General features: G+C 38.7%; 1 protein-coding gene across 1 annotated transcript in view; it reads right to left on the bottom strand.

Annotated features, from left to right (window-relative positions):
- Positions 1–14,619, bottom strand: part of ZSWIM6 (zinc finger SWIM-type containing 6) — a 102,089-nt gene that overhangs the window by 12,256 nt on the left and 75,214 nt on the right. Inside the window, exons 8-11 of the mRNA XM_088152733.1 lie at positions 14,104–14,250; positions 12,737–12,997; positions 9,340–9,475; positions 1,465–1,622 (exon numbers count right to left, since the gene is read on the bottom strand). Coding sequence (XP_088008859.1) covers positions 1,465–1,622; positions 9,340–9,475; positions 12,737–12,997; positions 14,104–14,250 — 702 coding nt within the window. The remainder of the gene's footprint in view (positions 1–1,464; positions 1,623–9,339; positions 9,476–12,736; positions 12,998–14,103; positions 14,251–14,619) is intronic.

Genomic DNA, 14,619 nt, shown 5'->3' on the forward strand with positions numbered 1-14,619 from the left:
CCAACACAATGATACATGAATTTTAAAAAAAGTATACTTAGTTAAAACCAACATCAGCAGACTTAAAGGCCAAACACATGCCAAGAATACAATGCATTTTATTTGGCAGAATAGCAGAGGAAAGCTAGCCTAAACTGCCCTTAGAAGGACTTCCAAATCATAAAAGCAACTATGCAGAAGACTCTCCATGTGTTCCTATCAGATGTGACAGGATATGTGACTCTCATAGTTGCAGGTCCAAGAGAAGTCTCCCTGGATAGATTAAAACTGGGTGGGCTCATATAATGGAATGGATTTTCTTTTTTTAATAGTCCATACCCAAGTTGTGAAGTGATTTATTAATTATAAGCAGCACTGAATGATGGCCAATAAAACAGCTAATAGCCTATGAAACAATTGGAGACGTGTAACCCTGTAACTAACCTTGTTCAATAATCCAAATGACTATTGTTTGACTAGTTTCGACTAGCTGAAATTTTTAACTACTATTCTAAGGCAGTCCCATTTAGAGTGCTTTACAAAACTCCAAAAATGGATTGTAACTAAGGCAGGTGTTACCACAGTAAGATCTAACACGTTTAGGATACAACAGACTTTGTGCAGTGAAAAGAGTGTCCAAAAATAATTTAGGGCTGAAGTCAGGAATACATCCAAACTGCAAATCTGAAGTTTCCAGTGAAAAGTAGTCTCATCCAAGATAGTGCAGTTTCTATTCTGAGTTACCTTTTTACTGACCAAGAACCCTGCAGTCTTGTTTTGATAAGCTGTGCCGCTTTTCAGTAGAAAGGAGAAGAGAGAAATGGTTTCCTCAACATATTGATCTTTTGACATGCCTATAAACATGCCTTGCTTCAGCTTTGATTGTCTTTAAATGGTTGTTTTTCTTCTGGCATTTGGGTGGTTTTTTAAAATTGTGTTTTATGATTGTTTTTACCATATGCCACCCACAGTTGTTGTACAGTTTGGCAGCCTTATACATTTCTAAAACAACCAATCTGTCAAAAAGTAGGTTCCTTTTATTTTAAACACATATGGTCTGGCTTGGACGTTATGCAAACCCTCACAGCTTTTTCCTCTGCTTAGGAGCTTCTGCTTTAACTTTCTGCCCAGTTTATTTCTTCCCCTGCATTTACCCCTGCAAACCATGGCGCTTGTTTTCAGCTCTGTGATCTGGGGAGAGGAAGCTGAAGCCAGGAGCTACTCACCCTGGTTTAAGGAAATAAGGCAACTACATAGGTCATGACTTATAAACTATGGTTTTGCTGCCCTATGTGGTGAACCACTTATCTGACTGAAACATGATAAAATGTGGTTAAACAGATATGAAACCTTCTAGTTCTCTGGGGCTGCAACAGAAGAGGAGGGAAGGGGGAAGCTGACAAACCGAGAATTATTCACATAATATGTTATGCTGATCAACCAATATAAACTAAATTTTAATCAACTAAAATGTCAGGATTGTACCTTTGGCTGCTGTTAGCATAGTTGATGCTAACTCACACTGCTGAGATTCAATGTGACTCAGGGTGAACCAACGGGGATACCGGTTTGGAACAACTGATGCTATGTGATGAGGACGAGACATATCTCCTGTCGGAGCTGTCGATTCCAATACCAGTAACCTGCAAGTAACAAATATATACTCTTACTGATCATGTAAAACTTATACCCTAGTTGATCACAAGAAAGATTTTCCTTCTACAGAAACTCAATATCCAAAGGCCATAGTTTGACCATTTCAACTTTTTTTTAAACTTACCACGGTTAAAATAACATGGTTTCTCCCAATATATGGGAAGGGAAAAGTGTGAGCCTAATGGTCATTCTTATACCAGCAAATAATTATTTGTCATTATGGATGGACAAAGTACAACATTTATTTTTCCTCTACAACTGATTAAATTCATTCACTTAAGACAAAAAACCTTGAACTTTTATACATCTGAATTTCCTTGATACGATTTTTAACAGCGATGTTTCTACCAAATGTGTGCATAAATAAATGACAAACCAGGGAAACTGTGGTATTTAGTACAGGTAGTCCTCGGTTAATGATAATTCATTCAGTGACTGTTCAAAGTTATGATGGCGCTGAATGAGGAGACTTATGGCTGGTTCTCAAAGTTACAGCTGTCGCAGCATCCCCATGGTCATGTGATCATGATTTGGGCACTTGGCAACCAGCTTGCAATTATGACAGTTGCTGCATCCTGAAATCATGTGATCCCCATTTGTGACCTTCACTGCCAGCTTCTGACAAGCAAAGTCAATGGGGAAGCAGGCAAGAGGCCGCAAATGATGATCACATGACGTTGCACCTAAAAACCGCATGGGATTTGCCTAACGACCACAATTGGAACTGCCGGAACTGCCATTGTAAGTAGCATGGTCACATGACATCGCATTTTACGACAGCATTGCTTAGTGACAGAGTTCCCGGTCCCAATTACCACTGTTAACTGAGGACTACCTGTACTGCTACTATAAGACTTTCTTCACATGCATCTAAGTGGAGTATAACCATGCCATGACAACCTCTTTTTTCCACAGTGTCCTCATAACGCTGCCTTCATATCATCCTCAGGCAATACCTGAGGCAGCACTGTCATCAGATGTTCCAGAATTAAATAGCATTTTCCTCCTCATCTCAGCGAAGTTTTTGATCTAGAAACAATCTAACATACCTCACTGACCATTCTGTTGGTGGGGCAATCAGAGGAACCCCCCTTGAGATGGTGGCATCAGCCTGGCACTGTTAGCATGTTAGGCTGGGGTGGGCATTCTCCCTCCTCTTCAGCTCTGGGCATAGTTTTCCAGGACCATTCTACTCTGAGCAGCAGGACAGCCCAGTTCTTAGAACCAGGCTTTCCACTTGTACCTTCCAGGTCTTCAAGCCAATCCCCAGCTCAGACTGACCAACCATGGGAAAGGAAGAGCACGCTGCACTGTGAAGTGGGAGAGAGAAAGGGGTCTCCCTCTCTGTTCTGCTTCATAGTGCACCTCTCCCTGACTTTGTCAGCTGTTGTTCAGGCTGTTGCAGGGGAGGGGTAGCATTCTTCTGGAATAGCCATTCTTCTGAAGCCATGCCCCAAAGAAACCTGATTATTAGATGAGAGCTGGGCTTCTTTGGAGCACGGGTTGGACGCTGTGGCACTATTCCAAAACAGCACTGTTCTGAAAGATTACAAGTTTTGAAACACAGCTAAATCTACTAGTCTAGATATCTGACCAAACTTGCCTCCTCCCCAGCTCATGTAAGAAGAATGACAGGCGGATGTTCTTCCACTGGCTGGTGATGATTGATGGGAGGGAAGGGAACTAAATTGGAGGAGTTCTCTAATCTCTATACTTAATCTGCCCTATTCGTAAGGAGAGCCCCATCTGTTGGCACTGTGTTTGTTGCAGGATAAGGATCACTAATGGGGACATCACATTTTGTACTGGAAAAATTTTCTGCCAACTCAAGGGCAGGTGGGCATGAGGAAGAACTCTATACTGAACAAGCTACATAATATACAGTATGTTAAACTCAATGTGACCATAACATAATTGTAAGGCCTTTATACAATAAATCCTCTGAATTATTTTAAATTATTCTCCTTTGCTTCCTATTCATATTGTGCACTAGGAAAAGGTGGTAATTGTCAACACACTTAAAGTATGTGAAGGTAAACCTGACATATTTCTAAATGAGATTGTGATTAGAGAATTGGAATGTGAATTATACTCTTAATAATTAATGATATATTGACCCAGTTCTGGATTGCTATTTTTCTGTACAGTTACTACGACATTTGCAACCAGATCCTCTGCATTATTTTTTGAGAAGCAAGTATCACTAAATGTAATGGGGTTCACTCCCAATGAAATGTGTATAAGACTGCAGCCTATAAAGATTGATATTCTTACATGAAGTCTGAAACTTGTGAGTTTCTGTTTACAACAGTATGCTGATATTATTCCTATAAATGATTCATTACAAAAATGGTATCAGCTTGAACCTTTGTTTTTTTTTCTCAGCTGGCAAAAAATGTCATACATGTTGTTACCTAAATGCAGAAACTCTGATTTTCATCTCTTAATAAGTTTGTAATTATTATTTGAGAGAAGCAATGGCATTTATTATTTTTGTATTTTATAAACAATCAGATAACATATTTTTATTGCTAAGTTATATATGTTTTTAAAGTAAGTCATTCTGGTTTTATAAAACTGGAATTGTATATATTTATATTTTTCTTAAAATTCGTAAGTCTATGTATCTGTTTGTATTTAAGACTTTTCCATGCAATTGGTGCAGCTCCTCTGCAGTACTATGTACTGAGCACCCAGATTTTCAGAGACATGGGAAGACAGTACGTATGCAAAGCCACCTCAGAGTATGGACAGAAGTTATCTCAACAACCTTTGCATTCCACCATAGCTATTATTAGAGATCTCAATCCCAACAACTGCACTGGAACTTTAACAGCTATTTAGCCAAAAGAGTTGAGATGCCAAACAATGTTGTCATATCAAGCAAATGTTGGTTTAAAATCTTAAAATACAAACTAATGTCAGAGAGCAAGGACAAGCAGCCATTCACTAACTTTATTTTACTTGCAGGGGCAAAAGTTCCGTCAAAAGTAATTTTATGCAAGATGAAAAATAAACATAAGGGCAAACCTACATTCAGATAGTGGTTTAAAGAGATACTACAGCTGTACAGAAATAGTTGCCTTTAGCTGATAAGTTATTTCTATTCCTCCTACAGGCCTATTATTAGAAAGGACTACACTGTAATCTACTTGAATGAAAATAGGATGGTGCATTTTTGTTTTTTGCACATGAATTCCTTACCATGATGATTCAGAGCAGCTTCAGCATTTGAAAGGTCAAAAGTGATGATAGAGGGCACTTCCAGGCAACCAACCTTCCCATTGCTCAAGCTGTCTGATTTCACAATGAAAATGCGGCAAGCCTTGACTGGTTTTTTCCCCTCCTATTTAATATCACTAGGACACTACAAGAGCAGGCGTGTTTACTTTGTGAATCTACCACACTCACTGAGAACTGACAGCCTATCTGAGCTTACCCTTCGTGGCAGGCTGGTAAAAAAAGCCTAGCCCTCCCCTTCAGTTTCACACCGGAACACCAATTCCTTCCTCCTTCATAAACATGTTTAAAAAATTGCAGGCATTTCTGATGTTCATCAGGGTGGTAAGTCACCAGATGCCTTATCCTATCTACTGCGGTTCTTCTACCAGCCCTGACTTCCTGACACGGGGCTGAGATACTGGGAGCTAGGAGCTGGGATGAGCCAGGCATCCTTGCCAATGACTGTCCTGTAAAACACAATCCCACACAACGGCGCTGCTTCTGCAGTGACACACAATGCCTAAAAGGAGAAGTACTGTACCCTGTTTACAACAAGCCTCATAACTGCAGCAGGAAGAAATCAAGAAAAGGGCACTCAGCAAGCACTCAGCAACAAAGTCAGCTGGGGTTCAGTTCACATTAAACTTGTCTCTGCAGCCCTATCTGGAAGAACCCGTTGAAGGTCAGCTGGAATAGGAACTAGTAAGCCATTTGGGCTTGTTTGAGGGAGGACATCACTGTCATTTGTATTGATCTCTACAACTGGCAACAGAGCTTTTACAGTTATTCAGACAACAGATTTTGAAAAACAACCACAACACTCACCTTGGATGGACCCAAGCCTCTCCATTCAACTGAAATTATCAGAGAAACTCTAGAAGACCTTTTCCCATCTAGGGTTCTCTAGATGTCTTTTTTATGCCTTTCATCATATCCAATCATATATGTAAAATGGCAACTAAAACACCAAAGTATGAATTGTGTAGCCCTGAGCTGGAATCTTAATTTTGGTAGCCCTTTCTAATTTGGAGAAGCTCTTTGTGATGGCAACAGAGAATAAAACCTTTCTTTTTCCAATCTGATAATATCTCGATATGTTGGACTACACTTTCCATAAATTTGCTGGGTGAAAATCAATGGAAAGTGTATTTCAAACCATGCAGACATTACCAGGTTGGGGAAGGTAATGCACCAAGTGGTCTACACAGACACGCTCCAAAAATCAACACTCAGCATATAATACCTTAATCCATCCAGTAACAAAAGTTTTCAAAACAAGATTACAAAGCACACCTATATTCTTGGTCTCTCTCTCTTTCTACACATACACACAGAGAATATTCTAGCTTCAGAACATCTGTTACCGGGTGGAAATATTACAAAAAGAGAAGCAAGCAATAAAAGACAAAATAATTATGCATAGGGAAGAAAAACATGAATATGCAAAAGCATATCTCAACATTGTGCAGTGCTTAAAAATTCAACTCTTAAAAATTCAAAATGTCTGGGAGAGATCAGTGTGGCACTAAAAATATAGCAGTGTGGGAGCCAAGCAAGTCTCCTTTGGGAGGAGAAATTCCATCTACCACTTTGTAAAATAGCTGACAATCCAAAAAATTAAGAACTGACTTTATCTGAAAAGAGGCTCCCATATAAGCTGGTAGACAAGAGAATATCCCATTGCATAAAAAATCTAGCCAACTGCCCTTTTTTCTTTTCTTCTTTTTTTTTAGTTTCAGGAAAATGGCAATTTTGTCTAACCCTATCAATGCAGAAGAAAAAACTGGTCTTAAGATTATAGCTGTTAATTGGACAATTCTATATACTAGGACCGCACAAAATATTCCAACGGGGGGGGGGGGAGGCAGCTTCACTAAGTATATGATTGTTACAGAAGCACCCCCCTCAAGGCATTAAAGCAACTGCTTTAATTTTGTGTGTGCACATAAACTTTCCTGCAGAGACTGCCAATGAAGTCAAGTAGCTGCGTATGTGCGCACATACGCAGCCAGCCATGAAAAGCCTTCTAGAGAACAGGATGGCTTCAGTGCTTTAACATGCTTGCCACAGCCTGTCTGCTCTACTATCATCAGATGACATTTCCATGTCTCTTTTCATTAGCAGCTAAAACTTAAATTTGGTAGATTTATGCTACCTCAAAGATTTTCAGAACTATATACAGGCTCCAGAAAAACACAGAGAGTAGTATTAGACACTACATGCTGATTCCTAAAATCTCAGTGTTTCTTTTTTGTTTGTTTGTTAAGAAAAGCAAGTTCTTAGTTCACATGGCTGTAAAGTAATGCTTAGAAAAATCTTTGTGGGCAACATTAATTAAAACCTCAGGCTTCTGAATAAAACCTCTCCAGAACTGGTTTCTTCCCAATTTGTATAAACAGACTGTTTTATGAAAAAAGAATTACAAAATTATAAAATATGTAAAAATAAAGAAACATAAATATTTGCTTAATTTGTGTAATTTATATAATGCTTTTTGGGGGTGACAGTCTGGTTAGCCTAATCACATTTTGGGTATGTGGGGAGGGGGGAAATGGGTTTAAATTTGTGTGTACTTTCCACTCCCCCCCAAAAAAATACACAGACCTTATGTTGTGTGGAACTTTGGATTCTAACTGAGAAATGTTATTTTGTACCCCTGTAGCACCTGCTAGAAACACCATAAAGCTGCAACTTTACCCTGGAAAAGATGCATTTGGGTTTAAGGCATTTCCAACAGGTACTCTGTGCATGCTGTGGAAACTCCAAATCACATTTCTCCCTTTGAATCTGAAGTGTGGTTCAGCCCTAACAGACATGAATGCAGACCTAAGCATTCCATGAATGCATTCTGAATTCCTTCATTTGCGTTATAATCCTGTACTATACTTACCGCTGCTTCAGCTCCAGTGAGGGGAGGTTGGCTTTGGTGATGCTTTATAATTTACTTCAAGAAATTGTCCACTGGAGCCAAGGGTGGGGGCAAGATGGTGGTGGGGAATCAAGATGGCAGCCACAACCATGTGGTCTAAGCTCTGTTTTACATGCACTGCGATACACATTAAAAAGGGGCGGGGCTTCAACCCCACAGTTGCAGCCACCATTTTGGCTTTTTTGCACACACCCTACGCACACCCTTGGTTCCAGTGGATTATTTCTTGGAGCAAATTATAAAGCATCACCAAAGCCAACCTTCCCCAACTCAGTGCCCTTCCAATTATGTCGGAAACCACAACTCGCAGCCTAGAGAGCACCAGTTGAGCCACATGGGGGCACAACACATTTCTCCCTTGCTTTTCCAAGAGGACTGATTTTCTTCAGCACAGATAAACTGAACTGGATGTGCCCACAGCTGCCTGAATGAGTAAGCTCAATTGAAATTCAGGATTCCCTTGGGGGCAGGCTGAACTCCCAAATGCTGAAAAGAGGAGGGAGGGGGTCGATCAGCTGTGTTAACAGCATGACACACCTCATTTATTTCCAATTTTCTATCCTGGTTGTCCCAGGATGGCAGGTAATGAGGCAGACATAAGAACTGGACTGGCTCATACAGCAACACAGAAGTTATTGCCTTGAAAATGAAAGGGAAAAGCAACTATGACAGGACAGAAAAGGATTTCAGATTAGACAGCCCAGCAGAACAGATTATGGTTCTAGGTTCTTCCAGTTACAAAGAACAACTGAGTGCTTAAGAGAATATTCTAAAGAAAGTTAATTCTGCGTTCCCAAGATTACAGCAGATACTTGAGTCAATCTACGAAGACAACCCTCTCAAGAGTCAGCCAAGATCTTTGGTAGGAAATACATCAAGCAAGGTTTAGAGATGGGCCAAATTCAGATCTACCTCCGAATTGACTAAATGTGGAATTAAAGTGAAAGGCTTGAGTCAGAAAGGGTGTGTGTTATACACACACAAATAGTCTTGCAGCTCTTGCTGCTCATTCATTCACCCAAATATCACACCCCATAACCAGACTCCCAGGATGGCTCACAAATATATTCAACACATTTCATATGCAAACTTCTATTTCCTCAATTTGATACTTTCCAGAGGTGTTGAGTCTGCAACTGGCATAAATCCCAGGCAGTATGATCAAGCAGTCCTCCTCACTCAGGCACCCTCCAGTCATGCTGGAACTGCAAGTCCCAGAATTCCCTAAAGCAGCACATCTAGAGAGCGACAGGACAGGGAGGGCTGTACTAAAATATACATCAAAATCAAAAGAATAATATGTACTGCCAGAATCACTCTGGCAGCGGCTTTCCAAAAATTAAAGTTATGGGCCAGTGTTCTAAAAGATAAAGGGGCTTACCTGGTAAGAGGATGCCACCACAGAAAAGGTATTGCTCCCCTCCACTATGTTTTTAACCTCTGAAGGATGTGTTTGGAGCAAGGCCTCCCTGCTGACCTTAGGGACTGAAAGGGGAACCATACTGTCAACTGGAATTGGGCTTCCTTTTTAAACATATTTTAAAGATACCTACCGCATTGCTCTCAATGAAGTTTTGTATGCTAGTTCAGCATCATGAGGTAGGAGAGAGGTGAAAAGATACTTGGCAAAGGTGTGCATTGGAACACTCTCCCGATGGATGATTTCACCTAGACCGCTATAGGGTCCAGCTATTGGGAAGGGAAGAAAAAAGAACAGAAAATCTTATAAACAGCACTGTAATTCTACTGAACATAAAATAAAAAAGTATTAAAATGCTAGAAATACTGCAGTAATCTTTGCCAAAAGGAAAACATTGACCGTAAAGGAAAAACTCTCTCTGGCAAGGAGCCCTCTCAAAAATATATAAGAAGACCAAGTAGAAAATATTGTATTGAAGCAAAGAACTGAAGCTTGTAGTAGCTTTTTGAATCATATTTTAAAATATATTAGCAGAATATAGTTTACAGTTCAGGAAAGTATTTGAAAGCAAGCAATATTCTAATGCAGATCTCCTGATAATCTATATGCATAATCATCCAAAATGTGAATTTTTCCCTACGGTGGTTGTGCATGGGCAGGTCATTGTAAGAGATGTCTGTATCCTTAGACCACTCACCCAAATTCACAATAAGTGCAAATATTCGCAAATAGCAACAAAACACTTTAGACGTGGCACATCAAGGCAGCCTATCCAAGGAACTATATCCTTGGAAGTAGCTAATCCATGGTTTGTGTGTATAATGAAGACCTTTCCAAGATCTACTACCAGAGCTGAATATACGTGATACTAGGCATATGATCTACCACTACAATATTGATAGGGTGTGGTTGCCTTTAAATTTCTCCTGCAATACTTTTTTTTTTTTAATGAACATAACATTTACAGTCGAAGAAAATTCTGATTGCAGCTCAGTAACAGAACACAAGTTTTACATGCAGGAAAGCATCTTTCTAGTATCTTCAAGTTGTTTGGGGAGCAGATCTCTATTTTAAATCCTGGGGAACTGCTATTAATGAGCGCAGACTGAGATCCCTGAACTGCTAGCCCGAATCAGTATAAGCTAGTTTCCTATAAACCTTATTTTAAAAATAAAACTGAGATAAACAGCTTTAGAATTGGATTTCATGGAATACATACATCAGTCATGCAAGATTTTATCACTTTTTACCTATTACAATTCATCTGACTATGAAGAACCTGAAAAGCCTTCTGGAAGGAAGCTAAAACTAGAAGTATTAACCTTTAAATGTAAAGAAGCTGATGACCACAGTATACTGAAAAACGGTGGCAGAAAAAAACAAATGCTTGTGCTTTAAATATCCTTAATGAAAATCAACCGTATCATTTTGACGCTAACAGAAAAAAATAATTTTTAAACTCACAAGGAGATATTTTTTTACTCAATGATATCTCCAGAACCACTACTTTAAACAAATTAACAAACACTGTTTTGCATTTGAACAATTTAAGGAGCCTCATTTTAGCATATATTTAGCTGCTTCTGCTCTTACCAACTGAAATAATAGAAAGTGTTTTTAGATGTTATTGTTTTAATCATTTAAACCGTTGGCATTGTAACTGAGGGCCACAGTATTGCAAATGATAACAGAGCTAATGTCTTGCAAGATTATCTGGGACTTGTGACATCTGATGAAGTGGACAGGATGTTTGGTGGAATAAGTTCAGTCATCTGCAAATTACATCTGTGCCCCTCCAGTTGATACATGCAGCTACAGAGAGGTTGAATCCCAGCAAGACAGAGTTGCTGTTGAAAGAGGCCTTCTGGATCCATGAAAGTTCATTCCATCAGTCTTGATGGAGTTGTGCTGCCCTTGACAAAGCAGGAATATTAACTGGGGATTCTTCTGGACTCATGGCTCTTGCTGTGTGTTTAGATTAAGGCCAGGCCAACATGTAGTTCTCTTGGACTAGGAAGCATTGAAAACAGTGACTCATATCACCATCATCTTGCAGTTAGACTAGACTACTGCAATTTGATCTCTGTGGGGCAATACTTGAACACGACCCTGAAGCTAGAGTTGGCACAAAACACAGCTGCCTGCCTACTGAATGATGGTAACTGATTCAGTAGAACAACATACATTGGTTGGCAATATGCTTCTCAGCTCAACTCAAGGTGCTGATGATTACCTCTAAAGTCCTATATGGCTTGAGCTCTTGCTACCTTTGAGACAGTCTGGTCCAGGGAGAATCTTCCTGACCACCAAGAGGGTGTTTTGGGTTTCCACCCTCCAAGCAGCAGCCTGTAGGGTGGTCTTTCTGGCAGCAACTGCCTCACTTTGGAATACTCTCCCCCATGAAGTCAGAATGGCCTCAAAGGGAGTGAAAACTAACCTTTATTGTAGGTCCTTTGGAGTGGAGGTTCCTCAATATTGAACAGCAGTTAGTATCGATGTGGCACGTTTTATCTTGATTTTATTCAATGTATTGCATTTTTATCATGTCTGTCTTTTTATTACTGTAAACTGCCTAGCAATTTTGTAAATAAACAAACAAACAAACATGGAAGTAGTCCAGAAAGGACAGATACCTTGAAAGGTGTGATTAAAGTTTAATGGAATGAAGTTCATAATTCTATTACTGTAGTGATATTAGTGCACAGTTATAGTTTTTTTATATCCATCAGGTATAAAACTACTGAAGTAACAAGGCTAAGTAGAATGAATACAGTTCTCAAGGCTCTGCCCTACATTTAGGCAATACTAGTATTAGGTCAGTGGTCTCTAAAAATTGATACAACCCCATCCTTATTACTGCTCCAGGTTTCTCAAAGAAATTTAACACCTGGCTTTTGATTCTTGTACCTGTCTACAGAAGATGCATTTTTTTAGAAAGGTAAGAAAGATGCACACTCTGTATTTGCTTTAGTTGACTTTTTGTAATTGCTATTTTATCCATGAGGTGACGATGCATTTCAGTTCTTCTCTCACAAAGCTTCAAGCACTAGCTGCCCTTCTTAGTTTAGGTAATATTTGCTTCCAGAAAGACTCCACTAATACAAGTTACTTTCAATCATTACAAAAATCTCCAGACACTTCTGGGTGAAACTCCACATAAGGTGGTCATAGAAATGCTTGACTAGAGAAAGCTTAACTGCATGTGTTTTACAAAGTTTCACTGGAAAGTGGTAGTGATGACAGTATGTGATGAGATTGAAATTTTACATGCTAACCTAAAATACTAGAATTACAACAGCAGCAGCAAAAGAACAGATTTTAATTTCCATCATTCAGAATCAAGGATAACCATCTCTTCATACATGCAATATTTAAGTACAGTGCAGTAGATTGGGAGTAGTTAGAAGATCTTTGAACAATCATTAAATTTATAAGAGCTTGATGATTATGAAATGAACCTGCTTAGGAATCGACCTTCTATTTTTATTAGAAGCTGTTAAGAAAGAGAGTTATCATCATTAATCAGCTACCTTCTAATAGGAAGACTGCTTGCTTTTGGAAAATCTTCACCAGAGTGTCATCCAATTCTATTTCATGTAGCTTGGAAATTAGCTGTTCCTCATTTCGACAAACCTTCTCTTGCGCATACAAGCCATCAGGCATTATCCTTTGCTGACCCAATCCTATCAATGCCACTTCCACTGCTAGTGTTAAGTAAGATTCTCCTTCTTCTAAGAATTTGTGGGTAGGCAAGTGATAGTATTCCAGAGATTTGCATGGGCCCATATTCTCTAGAAAAAAGTTTACAAAATGAAAACCATAAAGCCATTTATATTTTATCTGTAATTATATGCCTTATTTATGTCTATTCTTTATCATTTCTAAGCTTCCTACAGAGGTATTTTAGGCCTACTTTGTACATCACATTAAACCAAACATTTGTTTCTGCTTTAGCATTTTCTATGAACAAAGCCAATGAAGTTTGTAAATCATGGCTTATGACATATATCATTAACCCAGTCAATTATGGCTTATTCAATAAACCATGGATAAACAAAGTATGGTTTAGTGTGATATACAAATCCTGTCTTACTATAAGCCAACCAGAACAGAAAAACTTGGAACAATCAAAATAGCAAGTACAGTGTATCAATGGCAATTTGAGTAGGATTCAAATGCTGTCTACTTAAAGCTGAAATACAAAACAGCAAAAGTCTGAGAAATGAATTAAGAAATCCTTACTTCTGCCATGAACTCACTAGATGGCCTTAAGGAAGTCTCTGTTTCATAGTCTTTGCCCTCCCTCATCTGCAATATGCGGGATAAGCATACTGACTAAATTATAGGAAGATAGAAAGAATTATAATTAAATTGTTTATGCTATGAACAGTTGAACATGCAATGCAGTATTATTAATATTCTTAATATCAAGTCAAGTAGTAAAGATCACATGCTCTGAATTCAGAAAAGGTCCGAGATTCAATCCCAGACTTTCTAAGTTGAAAAACGATTCGCTAAGTACATTTTTCCTCAAACCAGTACTCTACAGATTTGTTGGAGCTAATCTTTTCAGCCACATTGGCTGGGTACCAACACATTTGGAAGGCATCAGTTGCATGAACTATAAGGCAGGTTCATACATTCAGTCAGTAAGATAAGCCACTGACTACTCACAACAAATTTCTCCTTCCTAAATTTCCTTTGCTCAAGCATTTTCAATATCCTGTTTCAAGGAATGTTTTAATCATGAAATATTTTAGTTCAAACCTGACTACTAAAAGTTCCCAAATGAGTTATTTAGTTAACATGCAAGGAATACCAAAATACAAGAAGTTTTAAAATGTTTTCATAAATTGTGTGTGCACATATACATAGCTAATCTAAGATCAGATTTTACCTGTGAAATCTGAGAACACATGGAAGCTTTCATCATCCACCCTGCAGGCTTCCATAAGGCTACTGAAAAGAGTGCCAATTGGGTCCAATGGATGCCCAACCCAACCTTCTAGATTTGTTATAGAGGTAACACCTTTGTGAAGAAGTTCTACATAAAAAACAAGCACACATATTGAGTATATTATATTAATTGTACTGATATTGATTATAGCATTTTAACATGCAGAACACATGCATTTCTTTTTCTTCACTTACATTTTTCAAAATTAGTAAACTAAAGCTAGGAATGAGTGGCCATAAATGAGCTAGAATCTGAATTCAGATCTCCAAAATATCCAGAGGTTCACAATGGATGAGATACAGCAATGCCAGCAGCTGAAATTTTGATTAAGTATAGCACTGCTTAGTTTTTTCCAACTTTAGCAATGAAGAGGAACACTGGCTAGTGGGAAATAATAAGGATAAAGCAATTCCTAGGAATCAAAACTGTTGACTCTACGGTCTACTAAAGTTTTGT

Source organism: Python bivittatus, unplaced genomic scaffold, assembly GCF_059951505.1.
Source record: "Python bivittatus isolate LINGU-HERP-01145 unplaced genomic scaffold, Pbiv_v1 ctg000570_np1212, whole genome shotgun sequence".
In the NCBI taxonomy this organism is placed as follows: domain Eukaryota; kingdom Metazoa; phylum Chordata; class Lepidosauria; order Squamata; family Pythonidae; genus Python; species Python bivittatus.